This window comes from Thunnus thynnus, chromosome 6 (assembly GCF_963924715.1).
Source record: "Thunnus thynnus chromosome 6, fThuThy2.1, whole genome shotgun sequence".
Lineage (NCBI taxonomy): Eukaryota > Metazoa > Chordata > Actinopteri > Scombriformes > Scombridae > Thunnus > Thunnus thynnus.
The window spans coordinates 25,516,650-25,543,531 of NC_089522.1; the positions used below are offsets into that span (position 1 = coordinate 25,516,650).

At 39.6% G+C, this 26,882-nt stretch overlaps 2 protein-coding genes across 4 annotated transcripts; both read right to left on the reverse strand.

Moving 5' to 3' along the window:
- Window positions 1–2,440: 2,440 nt before the first annotated feature.
- Window positions 2,441–9,209, reverse strand: wdr13 (WD repeat domain 13). Of its 2 annotated transcripts, XM_067592953.1 has the most exons (10): window positions 9,105–9,209; window positions 8,470–8,559; window positions 8,113–8,344; window positions 7,592–7,701; window positions 7,204–7,334; window positions 6,789–7,096; window positions 4,810–4,990; window positions 4,502–4,643; window positions 4,248–4,366; window positions 2,441–3,361 (listed from the first exon to the last, which is right to left on the reverse strand). In XM_067592953.1, the coding sequence occupies exons 2-10, from the start codon at window positions 8,508–8,510 to the stop codon at window positions 3,177–3,179; spliced, it is 1,449 nt and encodes a 482-aa protein (XP_067449054.1). In that variant the 5' UTR covers window positions 8,511–8,559; window positions 9,105–9,209; the 3' UTR covers window positions 2,441–3,176. The 2 variants fall into 2 exon arrangements, with proteins under 2 accessions (XP_067449054.1, XP_067449055.1); XM_067592954.1 differs by lacking the exon at window positions 8,113–8,344 and having other exon boundaries at window positions 9,105–9,208.
- A 1,758-nt stretch (window positions 9,210–10,967) lies between these two features.
- Window positions 10,968–24,806, reverse strand: LOC137184858 (protein-serine O-palmitoleoyltransferase porcupine-like). 2 transcript variants are annotated; one of them, XM_067592952.1, is made up of 18 exons: window positions 24,017–24,806; window positions 23,778–23,886; window positions 22,910–23,084; window positions 18,101–22,618; window positions 17,233–17,375; window positions 16,937–17,129; window positions 16,751–16,794; window positions 16,409–16,590; window positions 16,173–16,303; window positions 16,046–16,066; window positions 15,765–15,779; window positions 15,529–15,654; window positions 15,330–15,430; window positions 15,130–15,206; window positions 14,975–15,038; window positions 14,687–14,772; window positions 13,367–13,477; window positions 10,968–13,095 (listed from the first exon to the last, which is right to left on the reverse strand). In XM_067592952.1, exons 5-18 carry the CDS (start codon window positions 17,366–17,368, stop codon window positions 12,994–12,996), a joined length of 1,389 nt encoding a protein of 462 aa, XP_067449053.1. In that variant the 5' UTR covers window positions 17,369–17,375; window positions 18,101–22,618; window positions 22,910–23,084; window positions 23,778–23,886; window positions 24,017–24,806; the 3' UTR covers window positions 10,968–12,993. The 2 variants fall into 2 exon arrangements, with proteins under 2 accessions (XP_067449053.1, XP_067449051.1); XM_067592950.1 differs by lacking the exons at window positions 10,968–13,095; window positions 13,367–13,477; window positions 14,687–14,772; ... (9 more) ...; window positions 16,937–17,129; window positions 17,233–17,375 and having other exon boundaries at window positions 19,836–22,618; window positions 24,017–24,461.
- Window positions 24,807–26,882: the final 2,076 nt, after the last annotated feature.

Genomic DNA, 26,882 nt, shown 5'->3' on the forward strand with positions numbered 1-26,882 from the left:
TCATACAGATTCCATATATACAGCAAACTTTATGCAACCAACCATACCACATAATTATGTTTCTGGCATTATGAAATAAAATGGAAAGGGTTGGTAGAAAAGAAATTCAATCTTAATTATAGCCTGATTGAAATCCAGCAGTCGTATGATTGTGTATTCTCTCAATAAACAATTAGCCTATATTTTAAATTTGAATGAGAGATAATTTCCATTGTCTGTTTTTGCGCACTCAAACAGAGGCGGATAGAAAAAGATGTTTCCATAGTGAGAAGCATCAACTGTGTGAACATCCTCTAAATAGTCCAGGTTTAACAGGTTGTATCCGACTGTGCCTCTCTGTCTCCCCAGAACTGATGTTGAAGATTCATCCAAGTACTTTTATTTTTAGTTTTCTTCCCACTTCTCTCTAAGATACATCACAACAAAGGCCGTCTTACTCATTTGTGAAAACTTATCCTCGCCCACTGTATGTTCTGAAGATACAGAGTTGTGCAGAGGCCTTGTTGCATTGTCCTATTAGAGCACTCAGGTTCATGCAGGAGAAGTTTTTTGTGTAGCTCTCTTAGACAGGTTTCCTTGCTTTTATCACCTATCCTGCCTGTTTTAAACAAAGCCCCTGTCCTGACCTTCCCAGACAGCAACCATTCATTGTGTTTTCACTCCCACACAGCCACATTTGTACGTCACAATACCCTCACCAACCTTGAGAGGAAAACAATCATGTCTCAAGATGCTGCATTTGTGCATAAATCACACATCTGTTCCAACCGTAAAACTACACATTCATACAAATGCAGTTTTGTACAAAATGTACAAAAATTGTTCAAAATGTACAAAAAATATGTTTCCCTGTGACTTTTTTCCAATCTCTTTCTACAATTTTCAGTTGATTATGTATTTCTTTTTCGTGAGCTGTGACGGTGCAAACAGTGTGGAAATGGCATTGTGAGACTAATGTCTCGCATAGCCATGATACATTAGTCTGACAATGCAGGACTAATATGTCATTTTTATAGCTTGTCTAAGCCTAGAAAATAGAAATTCTTCATGTGTAGGAGCTGTGTGATTTGATCTACCTCAGTGGTTCTCAACCTGGGGTCAGGACCCCTCAAAGGGTCCCAAGAAAAAAAATGAAGGTCACAAGACCCTTCTGTTAAGCTTTATTTCCCCCTGATTTTGCTGTTTTGTGAAATACTTGATACTTTTACCTCTTGTGCCTCTAAAAATCCATCAAATGAAACAATATTGGAAAAGAAAAAATCACTCTTTGATTGAACTGCTCACAACTCATGTCAACTCTAAGACCATATGGGGTTATACAAGTAGACATTTCTTTATTTTAAAGGTTGGGAATCTACCTGATGGTTAATGTTGGCAGTGTGCCTACAACTACATCTTGGTGATGTTGACAAAATTCAGTATTGATGATGTCAGGACATTTTAGGGATGATTAATGGTGATTTAAGAAGATACTAAGAAATTGAACAAGACAAATAAAACTTCACAGCAGTACTTTGAGCTCAGTGCTAACATGCTCGTAATGCTAATTTTTAGCAGGTAAGATTTACCAGGTTTACCATCTTAGTTTTAGCATGTTAGCATTTTAACATTTGCTCATTAACACTAAACATATAGAACAGCTGAGAGTAATAGGTTTCAGGTATCTGGTCATAAACCAAATAAGCAGATTGAAATTTTGACCCCATGATGGTGTTAAATGAAAAGTCAGGAGATCATCAAAGTCAGTAAGATTCATCCTGTGAGGAACTTGAACATTTGTAGCAAATTTCACAGCAATCCATCCAATAGTTTTGGAGATATTTCTCTCTGAACCACTAATGTCACAAAAAATTCTTGGTGGTGCTAGATAAGAGGGGGATCCTAAAGTCGTAAGGATTCATCCTCTGGGGAACATGAATGTCTGTAAACAAAAAGAGAAATTATGGTAATCAATGCAATAGTTTTGAGATATTTCAGCCTGGACCAAAGTATTGGACAAACCAACACTGCTAGCGTGGCTAAAACAATCATTAATGCAATTATGATGATTGATGGCTAAACTGGCAGGAGAATTGACTATTTTTCTTAGCTAGAACACATTTCAAAGGTCAAGTATTATTGAACCTTTAAATCCACAAAAAGAGAACATATAAGCTCTTTTATAATGCCAAAATGCCAACAATATATTATCACATGACACAATATTATAGATATGTTGCTCAGGTCCAAATGCAGCAGTACATTTTTACACACCTTTTAGTCATTCATGTAGGGGAAATCCTGTGTGGATGTTGAAGACCCACACAATGACTAATACTCTCCTACACTCAAGGTTTCACCAGCCTACTACATTAAGCTCTTCTTTTTTTAAAATATCCCATTGTTTCAAATATATTTTTGTAAAAAAAAAAAATAATAAAAAAAATGAAACAAAGACTACTGACAGTTACAGTAGTTTTATTCTGTATACATGTGCGTTAAATAAATTATATGAATAAGCAACCAGCATGAACTGAATACACACACATACACACACACACACACACACACACATACAAATAAGTACAAACATACTTAAAAACACACTTGTTTATCTTTTGCGATGATCAGCTTGATATGCCGACTGACCGATTCTGAGTTCAACATCATGCACATGGTCTCAAATTAAGAACAGGCGACTGCAGAACTGAAATCAAATAAGGCGGTTTTTTACTACACTTGATTACGCTGCTTGAATAACAGTTACATAAATAGTGAACTAGATCTATGCCAGAGGGACTGTCAGTGTGATACAAAGTGATGGAACTGGTTTCTCTGGAAGATTGCGTCGTATCCTCTTCACATGAATTCAGTCATACCCCCTACAAGTAGGTAAGCCATGACACATGCATGGGAGTAGTGCTCTTTCTTTTTGTGTTGAAAAGCAATTTCCTCAGCTGCAGCTGTAGGAGTACTGACACATACACACATAACCCGCCCCCCCAAACCCCTTGAATTAAGAAATCCCAGCCACCTACACAACATGGTGTACTGATTGCACTTGAGTATCATTACATTAAACGTTTAACGCAGCCTGTTACATCCCGGTGAAAATCTACAGACGTTGTTATTGGACGGTTAAGGAGCGGCAGGCCTTTTGTATGCAGTTGGATGGAAGCATTTTATTGGTGGATCAGTCACTTTTGCTCCCGCCTCCAGATGATGACCATGCCTGTGGAATCAGCTGAGGCCAGTAAACTCTCGTCACAATTGAAGCTGACATCCAGAACTGGTCCCCCGTGACCCTGTAACTTGTTCACTATCGCCTTGGTGTTGCGTTCGACGTCGAAGAAGTAGACACAGGCGTCCTCGCTGCCGGTCACTGTATTAGAGGGAAAGAATAAGAAATGAATTGGTGAGGAGAAATGACCACGGCAACTAAATAAATAAATGATGAATGTCTTTGTTATGACAATTCCTCCAATGGTTCGATGAGAATTTGGATTTTAAATGAATATCTCTGTAGTTCACACTGCTTCTAAACAATCTGAAGACACAATTATTATTGTGACAATCATAAAATAGCCTGCATGTGCAATAAACCCTTTAAATTTCTATCAGACAAAAAAAAAAGTATATAGAGATGCTGCTCAACACTCCAGAGCTACAGATATGAGGCCGAAGCACTTCTCAGGTATCCTTCACTGTTTGTCAGTTCGTGTCCTTTTTTAAAAAAAATGTAATGTAAGCAATCATGTTGCAAAACATCAGTGGCTTTTGTAACAATTAAATTACAACACAGCCTCAACTGAAGATTCTCAAGGGTATTTTTTATGACTGAGATACTTCTGTTAATTGGAGACGCAAACCTGATAATTTAAACACTGACAAGCCTTGAATAAAATGAACTGTGGGGAATAATTACGGTGAGGAAAGTCAAGGAAGGTGAAGCTCTGAGGTAGAACGGTGTCAAATATTAATGCTCCCATGTAAACAACTCACTGTATAACTTCAATTGATTATATACTCCTGTGATTTTTGAACATTCTGCAACCTTTGGTAAGTGAACAATAATCAAATTAACTCAAAATGCATTCAAGCTTAAAAACAAGATAGGTTGCTTAAAGGTTGCTAATTTGGATTGTTTTATCCAAAAGCAGCACTATGCTATTTTTTGCATATCTTTCTTTCACACCGGATTGCCTGCAGCATTTAATGAACTGTGGACTAATTTTCTATTCAAATATCACAGCAGGAACACTTCTTACCAACACAAGCTCCCTGTCTGAAAGACATGAGGGGACAGAAGATGCTATGAACGAGCTGGGAACCGTGCTGGATGGGGAAACTCCTCTTCAGCTGTAGTGTGCCTTCATTATCTACCACCCTGCAAACGCAAAGGTGGCATAACAGATTATATTCAATGCAACAATATAAATACATCATCACATACACGCATATTTCTGCACAGCAGAGACAAAACTGTCCATTACTAAACAGTGACTTGTCCTTACAAACTGACCTGTACAGCAGAAGCTTATTGACACAGGCGTTGACCAGCAGGGAGGGGTCTCTGGCCTCTCGGCTAATCCAGGACCGAGCAGATATGCTGCAGATGGAGCTGCCTTCACTCACCACCAGACGCTTGGCTTTGGTCAGCTTCCCTGTGGGAGGGGGCAGGCAGAAACAGCGGAGACCGGCAGTAACACATCAACCACTTTCCCTCTCAAACAGAGACACCATTAATTCACAACGCAAAACCTGATAGTAATTTGTAATTCAGTCATGAAACACTTTGCCCTCTGCCAGATGGAGATACTGTAAGCGTACCTGTGGCCATGTCAAAGAGGAAGGAGAAGATGCTCCCCCTGTCATCACCAGCCCAAAGGATCCTCCCCGGAGCATCAAAGGAGAGAGACAGCACACGGCCTGTCAGCTTACTGGAGCCCCCCTTCACCTTCTTCCCAGTGGAGATGTTCACCACCTGCAGGTGGTGCTTGCTGTTCCCCACCTGCAACACAGAACTGGTAGTGAGGACCTTTATTATTTCCACAGGGCAGCCCTGAGAAAAGCACTGGTAGATGTTTTTTTTTTCTGGTGCAATTAGACTAGGTGAAACCCCATGTAGGTTGATCTTGTAATCTCTGCATAAGGTGCATTAATGTGCCATGTGTTGGAAATGTAGAAACAGAAAGCATCTACTCTCATCTTGTGTTCATGCAAATGAGACCAATACATGGCTGCTCTGGTAGACCAATCAGTTAAATTTGTACAAACCAGATTTGAATGTCTGTGCTTAAGACATCTATTTCTTCCACTCATAGTCCTTCTTGTTGGCACTGACTGTCAATTAAAAACAAATATCTATCTCCCTCATCAATTTAATGAGGCATAAATGGACACGGGTGTGCAAGTCTCTGCTTTCATTTCACATTCTGCTCATCAATTAAAAGTATTTCCCACTGAAAAAGCAGAGTTAAATCCAAATTATCCAAGACATTTACCACTTTTGTTTTAGTTACAAAAGATGACATTTAATTCTGAAATTTTAATCAATGTCTGCACAGTAGCTTTGCATGCAAAGTTTTGTGAATACACATCACACAAAAAAAATCAGACAAGGTTTTAATAAAATAAAATGCATGATGATTAATTAATTTGACAGCATGTTATGAACTTTGAAGAGGAAATAAAAGCTGCACAAGTCATTCTCTATACCAGGATCACAGAGTCCCAACTGTAACAAAATTGTGCCTGTAAGTATAAAAAAAACATAAAGTGTTGCAGTAACAGACAAATGACAAGAGTATTTCTGGCATTTTTCTGGTTTAACCAGCACCTTGCCTCACAGCCTTTTTGCCATTTGACACAAAAACTGATATATAAACGTCTTTCTCACTGGTTCCAGTCCTCTCTATAAGGCAAAATCTGCAGACACAGTTTCAAACTGCACCATGCGGGCTTGGGATAGAAATTCAGACCTTTGAAATGTAAAAATAGTTTGTGACATACTGAATGTTTAATGTTCTATTTGAGGCTCTCATGAGACTTATTACAGTAATATATACAGCTACGCAACTCATTTCAAGTGCCAAATATTTAGGGCTGAAACGATTAGTTAATCAATCATCAATTTTCACAAATTATCTACATTATCTGGTTCCAGCTTCTCAACTCATTTATCTAATATGATAGTTAATTGTATTTCTTTGGGTTTTGGACTGAAGGACAGATAAAACATGCAGAGAAATTGTGATTTTTTTCATTTCATTTTATAGAAACAAATCAATAAATCCTTGAACAAAATCAGCAGATGAAGTGATCATTAATTTACTGTGATATCAATATAAGGTAACTTAAACATTTATTCCAAACACAACTATTATCATTTGTTTTTCCCCAAATAATCACAGAAATGAAAGCAGGCAGCAGATGATGATGCTGCAAACATATAATCAGGGCTTTATTCATATGATGACTGTCGTGCAGTAGTACACCTTAAAAAACTAAAGGTTAGAGAGGAAAAATATTTAAATATTCTTAAAAATCTAGTAGAATGACGGCACAGAATATTGACAAAAAACAATGCCTCCTCATCTATCAATTTTAAAGGAGGACACAAAAGAAATATTGGCTGAACAAGGAAATTAGATTATGAAATAAATGATCACACAATAAATCACAATAAATGTTTTTTTTGTCTTACAAATATTTTTAATGTAATTACCTGTAATTGAAAACAATTCTCTTGCTCAAGGTTTTTTTTTGTGAAAGTATTGAATTAGTACTAAAAAATATATGAGACTCACCACAGTAAGGTTATTATTCATGGGCTGGAAGGTGCAGCAGAGCAACTCGCTGGATTCTGGGTCTCTGACCTCTCGTATGCATCGACCATCCTCGGTGTTCCAGATACGCAGAGTTCCATCTAGTGATGTCGACACGATGATGTCATTGCTGAGGGACCAAGCAAAGTCTGTGACCGGACCACCGTGACCTTTCAGAGTCACCTTCACGCTGGCAGGAGGCGGGGACAACGTCATGATGGACAGGGTGCCATCCAGTGAGCAGCAAGCAAGGAGGTGCTTGTCATCATTGGCAAACTGTAAACGTGGAACTAAAAAAAACACAAGGGGAAGGACAAAAAGATCAAATAAGGTGAAATTAATGTTGAAGCTTAATGTTTATAAATGGATTATTATAACTTAGTAACCATTTACTCACCAGCAGAGTCTACATGTTGGTCAAATATGTGGTGCATTCCAGCAAAAGCATAATTTTCACTCAAAGTTGTGTCCCCGGCCATTGCACGACTGGCCTCTGCCACTGAGGTGGGCACCAAACTGCCCGGAGGCCTGCGGCCAGAAATAAAAACCACCATGTAAGCATAAAATCAATACAACACACCTCACAACCCTTCCCCACAGCTGACAAATCAATATGAGAGGTCTGATCATTACTCAGTGCAACCAAATCTGAATTACAACCTATAAATCTAAAAAAAACGCAATAGTTCAAAAGAGAGATAAATCGAAGAATTCATTTGCTCAAGGCGATGAGACAAGACGTTGGATGCATGTTGAGCATCTTTGTGAAGTGTTCTTCTGGGTACCTCTCATCATAGACAGCTCTGTTCATCTGGGCCTGTAGCTGGTAGGAGCCTCTGCTGACGGACCGGCGGTGACCACGAGCCCCTTGGGCGCGGGGGTCCTCCTCGAAGTCCTGCTCAAGAACAGAGAGGGAGAAGACAGCCAAAGGGGGAGACAGAACCTCGTAGGAGTGAGTACAAGTGGATACAACTTCAGACCACAAATAATCTTAAATTAGCCATCATTAAATCTTGAAAACTTACTGAAATTAGCATGCATTTTTCAGTTAGTCATATATCCCATTCACATGGGCAGTGCCAGCCATTTCAACCAAGCTGCTCAGCTTAATATGCATGGGCAACCAAAGTTTTGTTTTGCTATGCTGCTGGTTGTTGACAACTAAAGTCAAACCATCCATATGGCTCTCATATGTTGTAACTCTGAGATGTTTTTATATTTCTTTTTCCAAATTAGTACAGAAACCCCCCCCTCTATTCCTTCTCTTTTTGTGTTCCTGTCCTTTCTCTGTTTCTTTGGGTCTGACCTCCATGCGGTCCAGTGTGGTGCGGGAGCTGCGCACACTGCTGGCCCTGAAGCTGCTCTGCTCAGACAGGGGCCCATAGCGCAGGGCCAGCAGCTGACTGCGCAGCCTCAGGTACTGCCTGCGCAGCCCCGGCTCAAAGCCACACTTGGCGTTCTCTCTGAGCAGCTGGCTGCGTCGGCGGATGTACTGAGTTCGGAACTGTGGGAAGGTAGGCGTGCGGTAAGCATTGTACCTGGAGGGGAAAAGAAGTGACACAGCACGCACAATAACTCACAAGTGATCCATAAGCAATTACATGTCTGAACAGTTTCTTCATCAGTTTAGACTATTAAAGCCTGCTGCCTGACTGAGTCTCACCTTGCGTCCACTGCCAAAACCTGCTGCCAAACTGCTGCCATTACACAAGCACTCTGGGTAGAGAGAGGAAGCCACTGCCAGGGCACGTTCCTGCAAAAATACACAACACTCAGTTCACATTTTAGCCACTTTAACTAATAAACTTTACATTTATGTGCTGTGTGAGAGTGTAGCTTGCCTAAAATTAATGTTACATTCATTTAAGTGAAGTATCATCCCCACCCTCCCTCCACAACACAGAGCCAAGTGATGGTGCAGAATCTAATAGCACCATAGGAAAAGACTTTGCTGTTGAGCTATGTGAGTTTGACACCTGCTAATAATTATTGAGGTGAACCGAAGGAGTCAAATGGAGTCAAAAGATAATTGGTTTGGGCATTTTTTCCCCTTGCAGACAGCCAAGAACAGGCTTGACAGCTAGGTTAATGTCGCTAAGCTAACGTTACCTAGCAAGCTAGTAATTAGCAAGTTAGCCACAACATCATCTACGATCTCCTCGCATAAACATTTATTTTCCATTCACTCTTTAATGTACTTTGATAGTCTATCAGTTGGCAGTTATATACATAGAACAGGGCGTTTATTGTGGTAATACAGCGAAGAAACACCGAGAAATATATGTGGAAACGGCTCACCTTCCTAGCTTTTCTCCATCGCTGCCTGTTCAGTAAAGTCACATGACACGGTGACACCAGCCCACTGACTGATGTGCAGCTACATGATGACTCACAATATTGAGTTAGATTGTTTTTATCGTTGGATAAAACACGACCAAACAATCACAATATGACTGGATTAGGGTTCATATTTAACAGACCGACAGCCAGAAACAGACACAAACCTGATTTACGACATCATGTTTTCATAGGAAAGACATTTTCAACACTATAAAATCTCGCTGGATTATGATTTTATTCTGTTTAAGCACAAGCTGATAACAATGGCACTCCTTATGTTTGCATACAATGTTGTCTTTAGGGATTACACGGGTTGCTGAGGTGAAAATATAATCAATTGCTTAATATCAGCACATAAATAATTAGCCTACTAGCCTGCATAAAAGTCCACACAATGAAGAATGCAAAGAGTGACACATTTGAGCACACTTACTATTGTCCTCAACTCTAACAGTGCTGACACATATGAGGACTATTTTTTTTTGTAATAATATGTAACAACCAAATGTGAGAAGTCACATATGGTTTCTAAGGGGGTAAAAATAATCTGCTATCCTCTATTCAGTATATAACATTTAAAAAAGTCCCTATTTAAAAGAAATGAACATAAGCTGTCACCTCGCCTGTAACATGATGGAAACGCTTTCTTGTCATGGACAATAGGTGAACACACAGTTCCAGTGGGTTCACAATGGCAGTATTACAAGGTCAGCTCTGAGGTTTCGCCTGGCTCAGCAAAGACCTGCAGAGCTGTGGGGCATGCTGCTCAGCTGACGGGGCTCTTTGCTTGTTCATGGTGCTCTTTCTCGAAGGGGCCCCAGTGACAGAGCCATTCACAAGCTCCGTCCATAAATGCCCGAGTTGAGCGCCACATTAAGCACAGCATTCTCAGAAACCAGCACAGACTCTGAAGTACAGCAAACATGCCCGGAACAAAAGGTAAGTAACGTAAAACAAACATTAATTTCCACAAAAAAAAGAATATAATTATTTAATTTACTACTAGAGAAGCTGCAAGTTCATTGAATTTAAAAAAAAATGATGACTATTTTTGTATAGCAAAAGTAAACTGGTTTCCATGTGATTATTTCCGCCATTTTCAGGTAATAAGTCGGACAAGAAGTCAACTACCAAGGTAGGAAAATTATCATTATGTAGCACAAAATCCTTATTTTCATCTCTCAATCTATAAATATTTATTCTATATATTTAATATTGCTTTCATTTCACAGCAACCTCAGAGTCCTAAAGAGCAGCCGAAGAAAGGTGATCAGAAAGGAGATGATAACAAGAAGCAAGGAGGTAAGCATTTATAAAATTTCTTGCGCATGTTATTTTCAACCCAGTGAATCAAATCTGTGCACAGACTATACCCAAGTTTAAAAAAAAACAGTTTTGTGCTGAATTCATATAAGCTTTCAGTGTTTTGGGACACTACTGGAAATCACCTATATGTGGCAGACAGTGTGGAAATGAGGTGCTGTGATTTGCTGTGTCCCCAGTGAAGGTATCTGTCTGTGTTTCATCCCCTCGCAGGACAGCCGAAGGGAGAGAAGCAATAACTTCCAGGCATTTGTGAAGATGGCTTTGGAGACACTGCTGGGGTCCTGCCGTCGTAAACATGGAGGTCCTCGGGGCAGACAGGGCTGAGTGCACTTCCCTTGCGCACTTTCCCCTTGAGCTTTCACTCTGGGCTGTTGTTTGGCCTTCCAATACAGCATCTGCTCACCTCTCACAGAGGCAGAAAGTGAACTTGATCTCCATCCATCACCATCTGTAGTTCAACCTCTGTCCCCCCCCACCCTCCCACCACCCCTTCCCTCCCCTCTCTCCTACCTTTTTCTGTCCCCTTCCCCACACTGTCCACTCTGGATTATTGGATGCTCAAAAATAGACTCCAGATTAAACCGGACAAATTCTTTGAGCAAAAAACCAGTTTGTCACCCTTTTGCAATCTTCCCCTAATTTAGCCTGAGGATTGACTGTCTAACAGTCCATACACTCTTCTTGTAAATAATTATTCAAATAAACGACTATTTCGTAAAGCACTCCAGCATGTATCTGACTTTTGTTTACTCCTGAACATCTCACATCTTCTCAGACATGTTTGCATTTTTCTCACTTTCAATTAAACAAAGACAGCAAACCAGGTTTCATGTAAAATTTTATAAAAATATCACAGGTGTATCAGTGCCTTCACATTTACAGGGGAGAAAAAAAAGTTGTTTCAAAGTAAATATTAGAATAGTATTTAAAGTACTTGTTGGATTGAGTGGTATTAGCTCTCAGGCAAACATTCAGGCTCTAATCTAAAACACTACATCTGTTGCACTCTCAAGAAGCAAATCCTTTGATGTTCTAGATTTAAGAAAGATATAGATAGTATGTGAACACAATCTGACACAGACACTCCTGTTATTTTTATCAGGTAATTATCAATTACGTAAATGCATCGTTAAAAGCAGCAGTGTAATAAAAATCTGTGGTTAAGGATAAATATTTAATAGGATGTACTCTATAATTTCATCTTGAATGTGTAACATGAATTGGAAGAGAAACATTTTTTGTCCTACACTAACATGTGTAATACCCTGATTCTAAACTTTTATTATCAATACCGAAGAGTGAATGGGTGTTTTAAATGTTCACAAATATTAACAAGACCTTCTCTAAGCAAAGACAAAGAACTCAAATTATAAAAGAATTATCAAAATAACACAAAACAAAATACAACCACTATTAGGAAAGGATACCACAAAAAATCCATTCATAGCCTTATTGATTAAATTTCTTTATCTAAAATTCACAAAAGGGGAAATAATTACTGACAACAATGACATTTCTGCCTTATAACCTGTGCTTTTTTTTCCTTCAAATGTAAACTCTTTGTTGTCTTACACATGCTCAAACAAACAAGCTCTGTTAAAGGATAAGTATTTTTCTTATTACCAGCAAATCTCATGAATAGACCAAAACCAAAATCAGTTCAGCCTGCTAGTATTGTCTCCGTGTGACAGACCTCTATTGTTGTCCGAAAACTATTAAATCCTCATGAACGAGCCACACACAGTTGTGCTCGCTGGGAGACATGTTCCCTTCCCTAGTTTGTTTTGTGTCAATCCAACGTAAATCAGCAGCTGAGAATAGATCCCAACAAATACACTATTTACTCACTATTTACGCCCAGGAGTTTTAGGTAATGATTTAGCCTTTTTTTAAAAATTAAAGTATATACTAATGATCTGTTTTTTTAAGATTTATGTTGAATTGGCTCAGGGCTCAAAGCCACAGGCAGGCTGGTTTTGGTATTTTCATGTGAATTGTTGGAAAACTAGAGAATATCACCAGCCTTATCCTTTAAAACCTAAAAATACGATTGTAAAAACACTTGAGGTGAAGGGAAAACCACATCTGGAGGACATCTGGCGCGGCTGACTCTGAAACCTAGATAATGGGCTCTATCGTGGGTCCACAGAAAGGAGCAGCCAATCTCCACCATGCTGATAGGTATCGATTGTGACTCACAGTGAGACATCGGTAACTGCTGTCACAACATGAGGGCTTGTCAACTGCAGCTCAGATAAAAAGGATGCGATACGGGGGGAAGAAAGAGGGAGGAGCGGGCTATCATTTCATGGATATCAAAACTAGTCCCCAGCAGGTTAGAATAATAGATTACCCAGCCAACATGCAGCGTAACCTGAACGCTGCGTGTTGGTTTATTGTACACAAGGTTGATTCTGTTCTCTTCGGTCTGATGCGTGTTAAAAGTCACAGTGCAGAAGTGGAGAACCAGCCTTTCATCTCTCATTATTGCTTCTTTCACTTTTCCTCTTGTCTCTTATTATTAGAGGATGAGGCGGTACAATATCCAGCATCCAAACGTGACCCAGTGGCTCGTCCAGCTCAGCTCTGACCACTTTTGAATGGTATGATGGGTTATATCGTCCTGTAGGGGGCGGTACATACTATGTAAGCTCAATCTATCCTTATTTAGACCTTTTATGAAAACGTTTTTATAATAAAAATTCAAATCATTAATATGTTCTTGGTTGCATTTATTCTCAATTTCTAAAAAAAATAATCCAAAACTATTCATACACAAACCAGCTAAGGTTGCATTCCTATACAGCATTTCACGCGTTCACATCCATGTCAGATAGTGTGCTGTACATTTCATGAGTACAGAGTGTATAAATATAGTCAGGTCGTGACCTCACCTCATCCTCCTCCATGTAGTCCACACTGGAGTTGAACACAGAGCCCAGGTACGTCAGGTGGAGTATTGCCAAAGCGCTGAATGCTATATTAATCATATACACCCAAAGCTCCTGCGGAGATAGATAGAGAGAGAGAGAGAGAACGCATCATGTGGGAACAAGGATTCTAGACAATTTCATCCATATCCTTTTCAATTTAATCTGTGTGTTTTTCAAATGTATTGTTGCCTCAATTGTGATGTTGTACAGTCCATGTAGGCTGCTTTTTTCTGGCATGAGTCATTATTCCCTCTACCCGCTGCTCTTGATGTGTATAACCAATCTAACATAAGGGGTTTTTGCTGGGCATCTTGCCAGGTAACTCCCAAAATATATCAATTGAAAGACAGAGCATTGGAGCTGCTGTAATTTAACTGCAGCAGATGTGTTATTTTCTGGCATTAGAACCCGATGTCCGCACTACTTTACTAATACAGTAATTATATCTTTTTAACAGTCATAATATTTCTTGTGTTTTCTAATATGAAAGGTATTTGGCCCATTGAGGAGTATTCTTATTATAGGCTAAATCAAAGGGGAAAATTTTAAGGGGCTTAGTTTTCATATTTTTGTTCATGTGCAGGGTAAAAATAGAGAACATATTTTTTTCCTGAATGCTAACTAGGCAGAAGATCTACTAGGTAGGCCCCCTTTGAGCGCCTCCTGCTCTGTAAGGAAGTGCCAGCAATGCCAGTACAATGGCCATTTGCACAAATCAAATAGCAGAGGGGAAACCACAATATGTTAAAAACAAGCACAAAACACTGCAGTCCTGTGGTCGAAACTGGGATTTCTATTTGTATAACATGAAGCAAGGAACAATCCTAAAATTATATCTAAACAGGAATGAAAATTAAACCCATAAACAACGTAACAAACCTTTTTTTAAATGTGCAGCTGTAAAAACTATGAGTATAGGTTACATCTGGAAAAAATACTCATTCACTTTCTTGCCGAGTACAATGAGAAGATTGATACCACTCGCTGGAGCCAGGGAACTGTTAGCTTAGCTTAGCATAAAGACTGGAATCAGAGGGAAAGAGCTAGCCTGGCTCTGGTTGAAGGTAAAAAAAAATCCACCTCCTATTTACAGACAGAGAGAGTGCCATCAATCTTCTCATGTAACTCTTTTGAAGGAAGCAAATAAGTCTATTTCCTAAAGTGTCAAACTACCCCTTTAATATTTATGCAAACCTGAACAAAACTGATAATCTTAAATGTCGGGAAATAAAGGCCATTTTCTCAAAAAAGAAAAAGAAGGAAGAGAAAGGTGCGTATTACCTTTTTGTGCTGGTGAGTGCAGTTAGGCTGACATTTCCTTGACAGTATACAGGCATTAAAAATGGCTGCAAGCCTCTTCCGCAACACTGGAAACACAAAACAAGACCAAAGCATTAAAATAAAGCCAGAGGAGGGGTTTCTTTTTAACCATAGAAGGTAAAAAACAGCACTGCGGTGAACAGAAACAGAGAGTAATAGCAGGTGCAATTCATCATTACTGTGAAGCTAAGCACCTTCTGTAAATGGAAATGTTCTAATGTGGAAAAGAGACATTAGGCGGTGTCTTACCGTGCTCAATGTACGTGATAAACCCGAGAGATATCAGTACAGCACCCAGATGAAAACTCAGACCCTACCAGACACATGAGTTAGAATCAAAACCATCCACTTGTTGACACAGATACATAACAATTTCTTATGTAAGACTTCCACAAAGCACTCACATGTAGAAGGGCGCTGGCTGTGTATGTGACCATGACGGCGGAGAACGTCCCAAATTTGAGAGCACTTTTAAAAACATCTGTGAAATGAGAACGTCGGTTTGCTTGAGTGTCTGTTTAAACGACTCATTATCATCCCATTTATAACGAAAAGCAAAAACAGCTGCTTCCATTAAGCAATCGGTGTTAACATTATAACTCACAGGTGTGCAGAAAGCGAGACATCGGCAAATTCCATGACGTCACCACCTCCACCATCGACCGAGGAAACTCTATATTCAGCGGCTTGGATACGGTCATATCCCTAGAAAACAAAAAGGTAAAGAAGAGGCGGACTGTTTTAAAAATGTCAACAAAAAAGAAACACACTTGTGATGTTAATGTTGTGTATGAAATTCTGACCATTTGAGGTTTTCTTTCTCCTCGGTGAAGCCTGCTCCAGCCAGAGTAGTAGTAGTCTCGCTCAAGTAACCAACAAAATAATTACTGAAGTGGAAAGACATTGTGTTCTCATACGCAAGCAACCACCTGATGTAATGACATTAAAAGAGGAAAAAACAGACAGCTATTAGATTTCAATATCAGATAAAATCCAATGTAATGAATTAATTATTACACTATAACACTAAAAGACATACTTTGCTGTTGTACCTCTGAGCAGCAACGGGATAAAGAGAGAAGATGTAGTAGTTAATGTTAGTGACACATTGATATCGATACAAATGTTTTATTGACTTGCCATATGATGATCTACGTCTCACCACGTTTATCAAGATGGTGAAACGGTTTCGGTTAATGAAGGGGTGAGACGAGTGTCCTGGTACACATGTGGCTGCACAGAGAGGGGGAGTGATGTGGGTACATGCATGCAGGTCAGGGCGTTACACGGGTGGTGATCAGAAAATACGGATGTAATTACCTGATCTTCCTCCTCTTTTTGCTGTGAACGAAGCGGGTAATAGAAGAAAAGAGATATGTGATGATGTGTAATGCAAGCCGGAGAAGAAACAGGCATTTAGATTTGTTTACATCTACGTTCCACTTACCTTCGTAGCAGCTTGTCTCCATAAACAGGTATAAAATAAGGGAAGAGGTAGGGTGCCACACAGTTGGAAATAACAAGGCAGATCTGGCTCTTCACCCAGCTAACAGACACTTTTAAAAGCCATGAAAAGCTCTGAGAAAAAAAAAAAATTTGAACAGTTAGCAGCTAGTCCCAGAATAAATCTTTTAAATAATCCTCACCTTTTTCCATACTTCAGAGATACTGTATCACACTTACCAGCTTACGCCCTTCTAAAGCTTCTTTGTAGCTGTTGAAGCTGATCCAGGGACCAAAGATGACTGTGCCCACAAAGTAAATATAGCCCATGAACTCAATGGGTGAGGGTACGCTGGTCACAACACCTCTGTCCAAATCGAAGGCCAGAGAGATGGCTTTCATAGCGACCACCATCTGTGAACCTGGATGACAGCAGCGGCACTTAAATAGTCACCAGAAAACTAAATAAAACCATAATTGATGCCAAATATAAATGAATACCTAGAATAATCCCACTTAATGTTTTTTATCCAGCAGAAATGTGTCAAGTGCTGCTGCCAAAAGAAAAGATGCATGCCCTACCTCTCATCTTGTGCCAGTTGGTGGTGTCCATCATGTGCAGCTCTCTGATGAAATTATACAAGAATAGTCTGTTTTTTATGCAGTTCACGGCAAATTAAACTCTGCAACACTGACTTTGAAAAGCATTCACTTCAAAGGCACTCTTGATATATGCTGCTGAGCTATCAGGTATCAGCTGCCTCTTACCCCAGTAGCAGGTAGATGAGCACAGTGATGGAGAGGAAAGTGCCTCGGATGGTCGAGTGGCGGCACAGGAAGAGGAAGAGGTAGCAGAGTAGGCTTAGAAGCACCACCCAGATCATATGAAGCTCAAAAAACAGGTAGAGGGTGTAGAAACCTCCAGCCACTGTGCCCAGGTGTTTCACAAAAGATGGGAGGCCTGACGGAGCAAGATAAAGAAAATAAAGGAGATGACTATGATGATGCAGGCTGTATGAAGTGGTGAATAACACTGACGAGGCACAAAATAACAAGACTCTCACCCAACATCCAGAGAAGCCGACACAGCAGGCAGATAACCAGCAGCTGCCATACCTGCTCCAGACCCTGCTGAGCTGTGGGCAGCAGGCAGCCGTGAGCAAGCTCCTGGAAAAACTTCTGTCGGCTGAAGGCTCCCATCGCTAGACTTAAAAAAGGAAGAGACGCCAAACACTGCATTGTTACATCAACAGAAACATGGCATCTGTATTAGCAGTGTCTGCATATCTGTGCATCATACTGTATGTGCACACATACGCAAACTTGCAAGAAGTTGCAACACACACCGTCTCAAACTTCAAATCCCAGCATGCAAAGCAACTCAACTACAAATCTGTGCATATCCATGCAATAGCTGTCAGACTTTTTTTTTTTTTGTCTTTTTAGTTTTTGGTATCTAAATATATTATATTTTTATTTGGTAACAAATGCATCAAACTGGATCCACGTGTGAGAATGAAAGCATGAAGAACACAGCACAATAACATGCAGATTTAGGCCTACTGACCGCTGTACTGAAGACTTATTTACTGGGTAGTAAGAAGAATATTAGACACATGCTATTCTGCAAGGCATGCTCTAATGTAGCTCTCCGCAATGCAGTCGACCAAGGGGATGAGTTGACTCGCAGCTGCCTTACAAACCGCCGCATTTATATTACAGTATGTCATATACAGAGCAAAGCATCTCAGATTTAAAAGCTGCTAAACACTGCTAACCTTGCTTCACCTAGCCAGCGGATGTACAGTCTTGTTACCAACGTACTTGAGAGCTGTTCCCCAGCCCCCCACATCAAAAACAGCTAACTGGACCCCCCCATCTCCACCCCCCAACCCCCGGGCATGTCAGTTTGTTTTCCAGGAGAAAACTTACCCCTTTTCCGAGCAGCAGCTGGAGGTTCCTCTATGTGTTTCTACACAGCTGCTTCCACGTCCTTCACAGTACAGTTAGTTACGCGTGTGTGCTGCCGCTGTGTTTTAAGCGTACTCGGTCCAGATGATGCTTATCTGGATGACTCCCATTGTCACAGCATCAGCACCACTTGCCTGTCATCTATGCAGCCACGCGAAGACGTACCAACCAATCTACTGCTTAGATCCTCGGATGTCAGCCAATCACTGCCGCCGTTAGCCTTAAGTGACAGCGGAGATGGCCAATCAGGATTAGCTACCAGTGTTTCCCCGGTGCCTTCCCACCAATTGGACGTGTACAGCGTGCAGATGGAGTCAGACGGCAGGCTGTGAACTCTCATCTGGCTCTGAGATGTGGTACAAGAGGTTGCGGAGGAATGCGCTGTCGGCATGAGTAATAAAAACCAATAAAAACACTTGACCCATTTTTTCTTTTGCCACAATTCTTTATTCACAAATCCAGATTTAAGAACAGAAATCAAATTGTATTTATGGCTCAGAAAGTCGTGCAATATGTTGTCAGCACCAAAAGTAAAATTGTAGAAAAACATAAACAGCAGGCAAAAGCAAATATTGTTCCTTAGCAATATGACTGTCCTGTGTATTTTTAGTGTTGGTAAGTGTATATTATTTACTTCAAACTATGCTTAACTACAGTTTTATATTCTACATAATGCAAACAATATTGGTACCATTCTCTAATAAGGGTTTAGAAGTTGAGGATTTATTAGTGGTTAATATCTTTTACCATCTACTTATCAGCAATAAGCTATTAATAAGAACCTTTGGGTTGCCAGGTTGTGAAAAGATCCTTTAATAAAGGTTAACGAATCTAACTTCTTAATAAATTATCCATTCAGCATGTTAAAAAGCCATGGGCTTCCTTCTTTCTAATAAGTATAAATGCAGTTATAAATGTTAGTAAGTCATGAATGTGCAAAGGGCTGAACTTTCTAATAAACTGTTTGTACCTTTCCACCATTGTAGATGTTAATAAATGAATAATACATTGGTCCAGATGCTGGAGCAGGATAAACACCAACCAGAAGGATTTATCACAACCTGGCAACCTAAAAGTATATTCACTTAGTCTTCTAACAATCTGACTTGTACATTCAAATATACATAGATTTTTACTTATTCTTTATTGTATCTATCTATTTTACCACCTGTTTTTTGTGGTATTTTTCTTACTATATATATATGTAGTCCTTTTATCTTACCTTCTGTTCTTTGATTATCATGCACAACACTAAGACAAAGTTCTTGTATGTGCAAACTTACTTGGCAATAAATCTGACTCTGATAAACATGTTACTATGTAGACTGGTTTATAGGTTGTAATTTTGAGCAGCTGCCTTATTTTGTTTTACTTCAAAACTGAGCAGTAGTTGAAAAGTATCCTTTGAGAACCACAACTAAACACAGTGACAAAAAGACCCAGTGAAAGAAGGCATCTTGTTATTATACTCTGGGCTTTTTTCTGCTATGGAATTGTACTGCAGCTCACAGAACAAACTGGCCATTACAATGCAATATGACACAGTGACAAGAGTCCAATCCAAGAAAAGCAGAGAGACATTTTTGGGTCAATTTAACAATCCCTCCAGTGCCACCATCAGGCCATGGACAGTTTGTCCACAAAACTGTCCCCCCCCCCTCCCCAGAGCTCTATAACTCAAGAAAACTGCAGCAAATATAGTACGATCACTTTATTTCTGCATACATCGTTATGCACAGACTATATTTCAGTTTAGACATATTGCAACGTTAATTTCTTTCATCTCTTCTTTCTGTGTCTAAGTGAGAATCAGCCTGATATGGTCGCAATGTAGTTTGGAGTCTCATCTACAAATGCAATCATCTAGTAATACGTCCATTTCAGATTTTCTCAACTCCAGTGCGTCTACTTTAGTGAATCTATTTAGCAAATGAAGCACAGCCACCAAAATATCATTTGCAATTTCATCTATTTCAAATGGAGTGTTTTGATGACTGTTGCAATACCCAAATGCTATCACAGTGAGCGTGGCATGAGGCAAAGAAAACATTTTGGAAACAGTTAATGTTATAAAAGTGTCATTCACTGACTGACTGACTGACTGAATGATATAAAGTAGATTTAAAAACTACACAAATACAAGATTACGTTAACAAACCGTTTTAAACATCTGACTTCAGAGTCAGTGAGTATGTTACATTCAAAAGATGCACACAGTAATGGTATTATAATGCAATATGTTGGACTTGTCTCCCTACACAGAGTCTTGGGGGTCAGTGTTAGCTACAAAACAGCTGCCCTGCAGCAGGTGGGGAACTAGTGTCTTGCTCAGTTACTGTTTAGCAGGTTATGTGCTTGCTGGTAAGGAAAAGAAAGGTAGTTTCCTTTCTCAGTATGCCATCCAGCTTTCTGCCACTTCCAGATTTTAGTCCACACAAGCAAACGGAAAAATGCAACACTTGTGTATCCCAAATACCGGAATTGCTGTATTTGCTTACAAAGTGAGAGAACAAAACTATACATCGTATGCAAATATATTTCTATAATATAAAAACAACAAACGTTTGTTTGTATGGCTCTGGGTAGCTGAGGTAGTCGGGGAAAACTAAATTCAGTGACAATTCTTTTCAGATATAATGCTAGATAATGATAGTCATATTCTTGCAAGTCATAGCACTGCGGATTTGCTCACAGCCAAAACTGATTACTCCACAAATTGCCAAGCACAGAATATAGCCTGCAGTCAAAATGCCACCTGGTGCACAGTTTTGCAATCCGGGTCAGAAACGGATCCTACATACAGAACAGTATTATTTACCAATGGTGGGCACAGTGGGCAAACAAATTTCACCTCATCAGTGTAACAAGTGGCAGCATCTCAACTACAGAATTATCAGTAAATAAAAATAGCAGCATTAGAGTTCAGTCACTCACATTAATTAATGCAGCATGTTTAAAATATATCAGTGTGCTGAACCAGGTTAGGTCTACATGCAAAAACAAAAAAAAGTATGGAAGAAAAACATGCAACCAATACATTAACAGTAATATCATAGGAACACTACAAAAACGGAACCACTTCATGCTGGACGCAAAAGTGCAGCATATAATAACAGTTGAACTCCAAAGAAACTCATGTTTATCTTGTGTCGTCCAAACACACCATTGAGTCTGACAGAACGGCTTAATAGCTTAATGATAGAAAGCTCAAGTCTTGGTACAAGTAGTGGTGGAATGTGAAACATCACGGCTGAGACAAACAAGCCATTCAGAGGCTAAATCCCAGTAACACAAAGTACAGCCTCTGTTTTTTAAAAGTGTAAAAATCTTCCTCCACTGTTTCCATCAGAGCACAATCTCAAGGTCATAAGCTGTTCTCTCCTTCTTTTCTTGCTCACTGCTTTGTTCAACTGGAGGAATCAATGGCGTCTTGCATGGTTCCTCCTTCACATGATCCTTCTCCTTCTCCTGCTTCTTCCTTTTCTTCTCCTTGACATTCAAATCTTTGCTGAGAATATATTTATAATTTCTTTTAACCTCAAGTAATGCTGAGGTGAGGCACTGCGGTGAAAAGATCTGTAGCGAGGATGGGAGTTGTGGATGTAGGGGGAGATGCGGCTGAATGAAGTCTGCAGGGTAGTTGGGTGGTTGTGGTGGCTTAAACTCAAAGGAGGTACTTGGTTTACTTGACTGTTGGGGTTCTGGTGGCACAGAGGAGTGTGAGGGTTTAATCAACTTGGGTAAAGGGATTTCTGTTAAGATTCTTGCGTGTGAGGCTAGCAGTGAGGCTTTACGGCTCTTGGGTAAAGGCTCAGGGGTTGTGGTTGTGGGCAAAACAGTCTGGTCAGTAGCTGACAGCTGAGGTATAATAGTCAGGGAGCTCTTAGCGTCATCAGCCAGATCAGCTGTCTGGTTTGGCTCAAGCTCCTCCGGCAGATCGTTTTCTGGCATCAAATTTTGTGACTCAATGATGGAAGAATCTTGCTCGGATTCAGTTATAGACTCCGTCTGTGGCAGGAATAAAACGTGGTTGTGACGTCGACAGAACAGGACGCCGCACTTGCTGCACTTCCTGCCATCTCTGACATGCAGCAGCTTATGACGCTTGAGGTTATGGCTTGAAGTGAACGATCGATCACACATGTTGCACGGAAAGGAAGGCTCATCCGTGTGGACGCATTGGTGCTCCGTGAAAAGAGCCTGACTCGCGAAGCGCTTTCCACAAATCTCACAGGGAGCGGACTGTTCTTCTTCATGCTGTTCTTTGTGTTTTATAAACTGTGAGACATTGGTGAAGTTTTGATCACACTGCTCACACTGATACCCGCTTGACAGTGAAATTAGAGGTTTTAGCAGCACAACAGGGCTCATTTTGCTTAGTTTTGGGATGCCTGCTGGTAATTTAAGTGAAGGTAATGTCTTGTTTGGGCTGGGTGTTGTTTGTGGAGTCTTGGCTTCTGTAATCAATGTTTCTCTCTTCTAAAAAATAGACACAGAGAAGGGTGGAGGAGTTAAACTCAATAAAATAAGAAACAATTTCTTCATAAGATATGGCAGAAAAATATAGCTCAGAAGATGCGACATGTTCTCTTTCTTACAGCAAAAAAAAAATCCTCTATTGATCCAACAATTACTAGTCCTGCTGTCCACCCTCCCGAGTAAACCTTTATGCTTCCTAAAAATAATAATTACACAAGGTTGAATATACAGGTGTTGTGTTTTTCTAAAAAAAACATAGAATAAATGCAGGAAAAAAATAATGACTGCTACCTTTGAAACTGTTGGGGTTGATGGTGTCTGTATTTCCTCTGAAAGTTCACTTCCTGTAGTTTCCATTAAAACAGAGGACTCAAGGTCCATATGAGAATCAGCACCAGGTGGAGTTTCTTCTGTTTCTACATTGGCTGTTTGGCTTCGATGGCGCCTTTTTCTGCGGCTGTAAAACCTTTGAAAAAAATAGTGAAAACAAATTTCTTTAAATACTTTATAAATAAGTGTGTCACGTATATGTACTCTTCGAAGAGGAGTAGGAAAAGTTTGCACTCTTCATTTGAAATAAAGATGTTATTAGGTGTGACAGGCTGTAAATTTGCACTAAAATATGAAGCAGTTAGCTACTGTACTGTACCATTATCCACTAACAGCTAAAGTTTACAGACTGTTTACAATGGCACAAATGCAAAATGACAATCACAATACTTGTAAACAGAAACCATGTTCACTTGTGACAGTGGTGAATTACAATAGTTTATCCAGCTCCACATCTGAGAAGCTGCAACCACATAATGTTTTGGATTTATTCTTTAAAAATGACTGAGACGATTAATTGATGATCAAAATAGTTATTTCTCTGTCGACCAACTAATAGATTAACTAACTAATCGTTTCAGTTCTATATGAAAAACTTGAATTTTGTGTCTTCAAGTCAAATGTCCTCACGAGCCAAAATGACAAGGAGCTAGATTTAGGTTATAACACAGTTACGGTAATAAAGTATAAGCATGACAAGCTAATGTAAAGTTTCATCGTGTTTTGTTGTTGCTGGTTTGCCAGCCACCACACTACAAACAAAGACGAGTTTACAGTACGTCCTCGCAGTTAGCGCTAACTCGTTTTGTAGTTAGCAACATAAACTTACATGTCTCTCCTTCTCGCTTTTTTCTTGGGGCTCGGGCTCTGTTTAGGTTTGGTGCATGTAAACACAGAAGGCACAAAGTCAGGACTGTCGTGGTCCATGGACGCTTCTCCTGTAAACACACAAAAGATTTCAGACAACTTTACATCACATCTTCCACTAAATATGAGTAGCTTTGCAGATGTGTCAGCTAGCTGCAGTAGCATGAAACTACTACAATGAAAGCAAACCGGTTATCTTACCTGATATGAAATGAGCGCCACAGATACGAGCGTTTCCATTGAGTTCCTCGGTGCTGCCGTTCGCTTGTTGGATAACTTTTAGCCATAAACGCCGCCGGTTGGCCTGAAACGGCCTGGATCCGGATGGTATTCTGTAAAATTTGAGTTTGCTGGATGAGGAATGTCGATTTTTACAACCAGACACGCAGCAGGCGGACATTTTTACTTTAAAACAGTTATAGTTTTATGTTTTAGCTTCGGTTGAGGAAGTTATCATCGGCAGCAGCAAAACTCAACTTCCGTTGCCAAGACGCGCGCGCATCCTCGTGCAGTGGGTCGTGTCCACCCTCTGGCCGTGTCTAAACGGTAACCCTAGATTTGCAAGAGTCTCGCGAGATTCGTACGCGTTGTTTCTTCATTGTGCGCGTTGTTTGTCACTGAAAAAAAAGATAGAGATGTTTTATAATGTGACAACTCTTAGGGTAAGGTCTGGTTAGGTTCAGGCACAAAAACCACTTGGTAAGGGTTGGGGAAAGACCTTGGTTTGGGTAGAATGACCATTCTCGCGAGATCCGTCGTAAACCTAGGGTTATCATCTACACACGACCATCCTCGTGTGGACTTCAGGACCGATTTTTAACCGTTAATGTTAAACAACCGCTCAATAACAATATTTAAGAACAGTATATGTATTATATCTTACTTTATTTCCAGTAAACATAACATTTATGTAGGTGAGCCGTTATTTTTGGTATTCATTCAACCAAAACAGCTACGTGAAGTATATCAGTTACACGTTTGTTGTTGCTATGGGTCCCTTTACGTATGGCACTCTGTGTGGCCACCACACGGTGCACTGAGGACCCCTGCTGGCCGGTGTTACATCAACTTCTGTGACCCACCAGGTTCTGTGACCAGATTGATTGTGGCCGAATTTTTTCAAAGTAACTTTCCTCGAATAAAAAAAGAGCCTATAGATGCAGACAGGGTCACAAAATGTATTAGTTGAGATGTACTGTAGGTGTATCAGAAATCTGACGTTAGTTGTTATATTTGTTAGTCCTCAACTCACCAAAATATGTGACCCCCCTGTATCCATGGGGTCCATTATTTTTCCCCCTTATAGTTTAAATCATTTGTGACCTAATCTATATATTGTAAGATCACATTTTTTGGTTCACACCTATCACAATTTAAACCCATCTAAATATTATGGAGGCACAACTTTTGGTAACAGCTATCAAAATACAGAATGTGATAAAGGATGACAAAAACAGAATCTGATAGGCCATAGAATTTTTTGCAACACCTCTAGGGCTGCAACTAATGATTGTTTTCATTATTGATTATTCTCTCGATTAATTGATTGATCATTTTGTCCATAAAATGTCAAAATAGTGAAAAATGTCTTTACATTTTATTTTTGTCCAACCAACAGTCGAAAATCCAAAGATATTCACTTTACTGTCATAAAACAAAGAAAAACATGAAATTATCAAATTTGAGCTGGAACCAGCAAATATTTGGTATTTTTGCTTAAAACATGACTGATTGATTTTCGATTGATCTACTAATCAATTAATGGACTAATTGTTGCAGCTCTAAACACCTGTGCAGTAACCCATAGCCTACTTACAGAACAATAACACCTATTTTACATGTTGTAGCAAATATAACTCAAAATAACAATGTCGTTAAGTGGTAATGAAGATTGATTTGGTTATTACTGCATTATCTTGAAACACTTCACTGTGATGGATTCTAAGATTGTAGTCTAAATTGTTTTGGAAAACATAATAATAAATTTGTTAGTCGGAACTATAATTTTTCTTCTCTCAGATGTAGTTTTTATGCAAATATTTTCAGTTCAAATAGCATTGTACAGTGTGTGTATGTGTGTGTGTGTGTGTGTGTGTGTGTGTGTGTGTGTCTGCACTCTGAAATTTATACTAGATCGATGTCTGTTTGTCAGCACTCAAAAAGTGAAGTGTCCTTGGTCTTCTCAACAAAGGTTTTACTGACATCATTTTCAATATTCAGCGTTGTCAAGGGCACTTGAAAACATGAAGCATTTCAACATCAAATGGTTCCTTCTGCAGAGCCATACCTAATACATATTCCTAATACCCCCACAGCTGCGATGGCCTCTGTCTTTTGAACAGCTTGTAATCATTTGCCATATGTTGATATTTCTCCTGCTGTCTAGGGTGTATTTGAATTGCTCATTACGCCCTAGCTGGTGCTCTATGTCTGTCCAAATACCTGCTGGGAATCTCTTACCTGTCCTGTTTTTTACTCTCTCACATGCACTATTACACTTACTGTGTTGTCTTTATGTTTAGCAACTTCATTTCAATTTTCACCCAGAAACACATCACATTTGAAGTCCCATTGAATTTAGTTTAAAACACTGTTAGACACGTGCAATAACTTCTTTAGTACCTTCTTCATAGACATTGGTATTGGTTTCCATACAATGGCCTCTGAGCTTTTTCCTCCCCATGATAATCCTTTGCAATGAGGGACACAAAATCCTGAGTAGTTACCAAATAATTAATGAAGAACAAACTAGGAACTAATTAGTGGACAGCTAACAATTAGTTCCCAAATAACTCAGAATCAAGTATGATAGTTATGCAGTGAGAGCCCATGAAAAGGCATGAATTGAAGATGAATCATGACTTAATGATTCATTTTTTTGTTAAAACTCTGTATGATGGGCTACTTTACTTGAGGGTATACCAAATAGTAACTAATAAGTACATAATATTTGGCGGCTGACTGAGCATTAATCAGGAATAATGCATTAAGAAATGGTTAGTATGTATATACAGTACAGTCAGTAGATATCGAGGAACAAATCACAGACAACAGTTCTTTAACATAG

Excerpts from the sequence above, each read along its gene's own strand:
- wdr13 (XM_067592953.1), bottom strand. The coding sequence starts at position 8,510 with ATGGCAGCAGTTTGGCAGCAGGTTTTGGCAGTGGACGCAAG. Across the intron at positions 7,702-8,112 it reads CCACACTGGACCGCATGGAG|GACTTCGAGGAGGACCCCCG; the intron begins GTCAGACCCAAA and ends GTTCTTGAGCAG. Across the intron at positions 4,367-4,501 it reads AATAAGCTTCTGCTGTACAG|GGTGGTAGATAATGAAGGCA; the intron begins GTCAGTTTGTAA and ends TTGCGTTTGCAG.
- LOC137184858 (XM_067592950.1), bottom strand. The coding sequence starts at position 24,215 with ATGTCCGCCTGCTGCGTGTCTGGTTGTAAAAATCGACATTCCTCATCC. Across the intron at positions 23,887-24,016 it reads TGGCGCTCATTTCATATCAG|GAGAAGCGTCCATGGACCAC; the intron begins GTAAGATAACCG and ends GTGTGTTTACAG. Across the intron at positions 23,085-23,777 it reads AAAGCGAGAAGGAGAGACAT|GTTTTACAGCCGCAGAAAAA; the intron begins GTAAGTTTATGT and ends TTTTTTTCAAAG.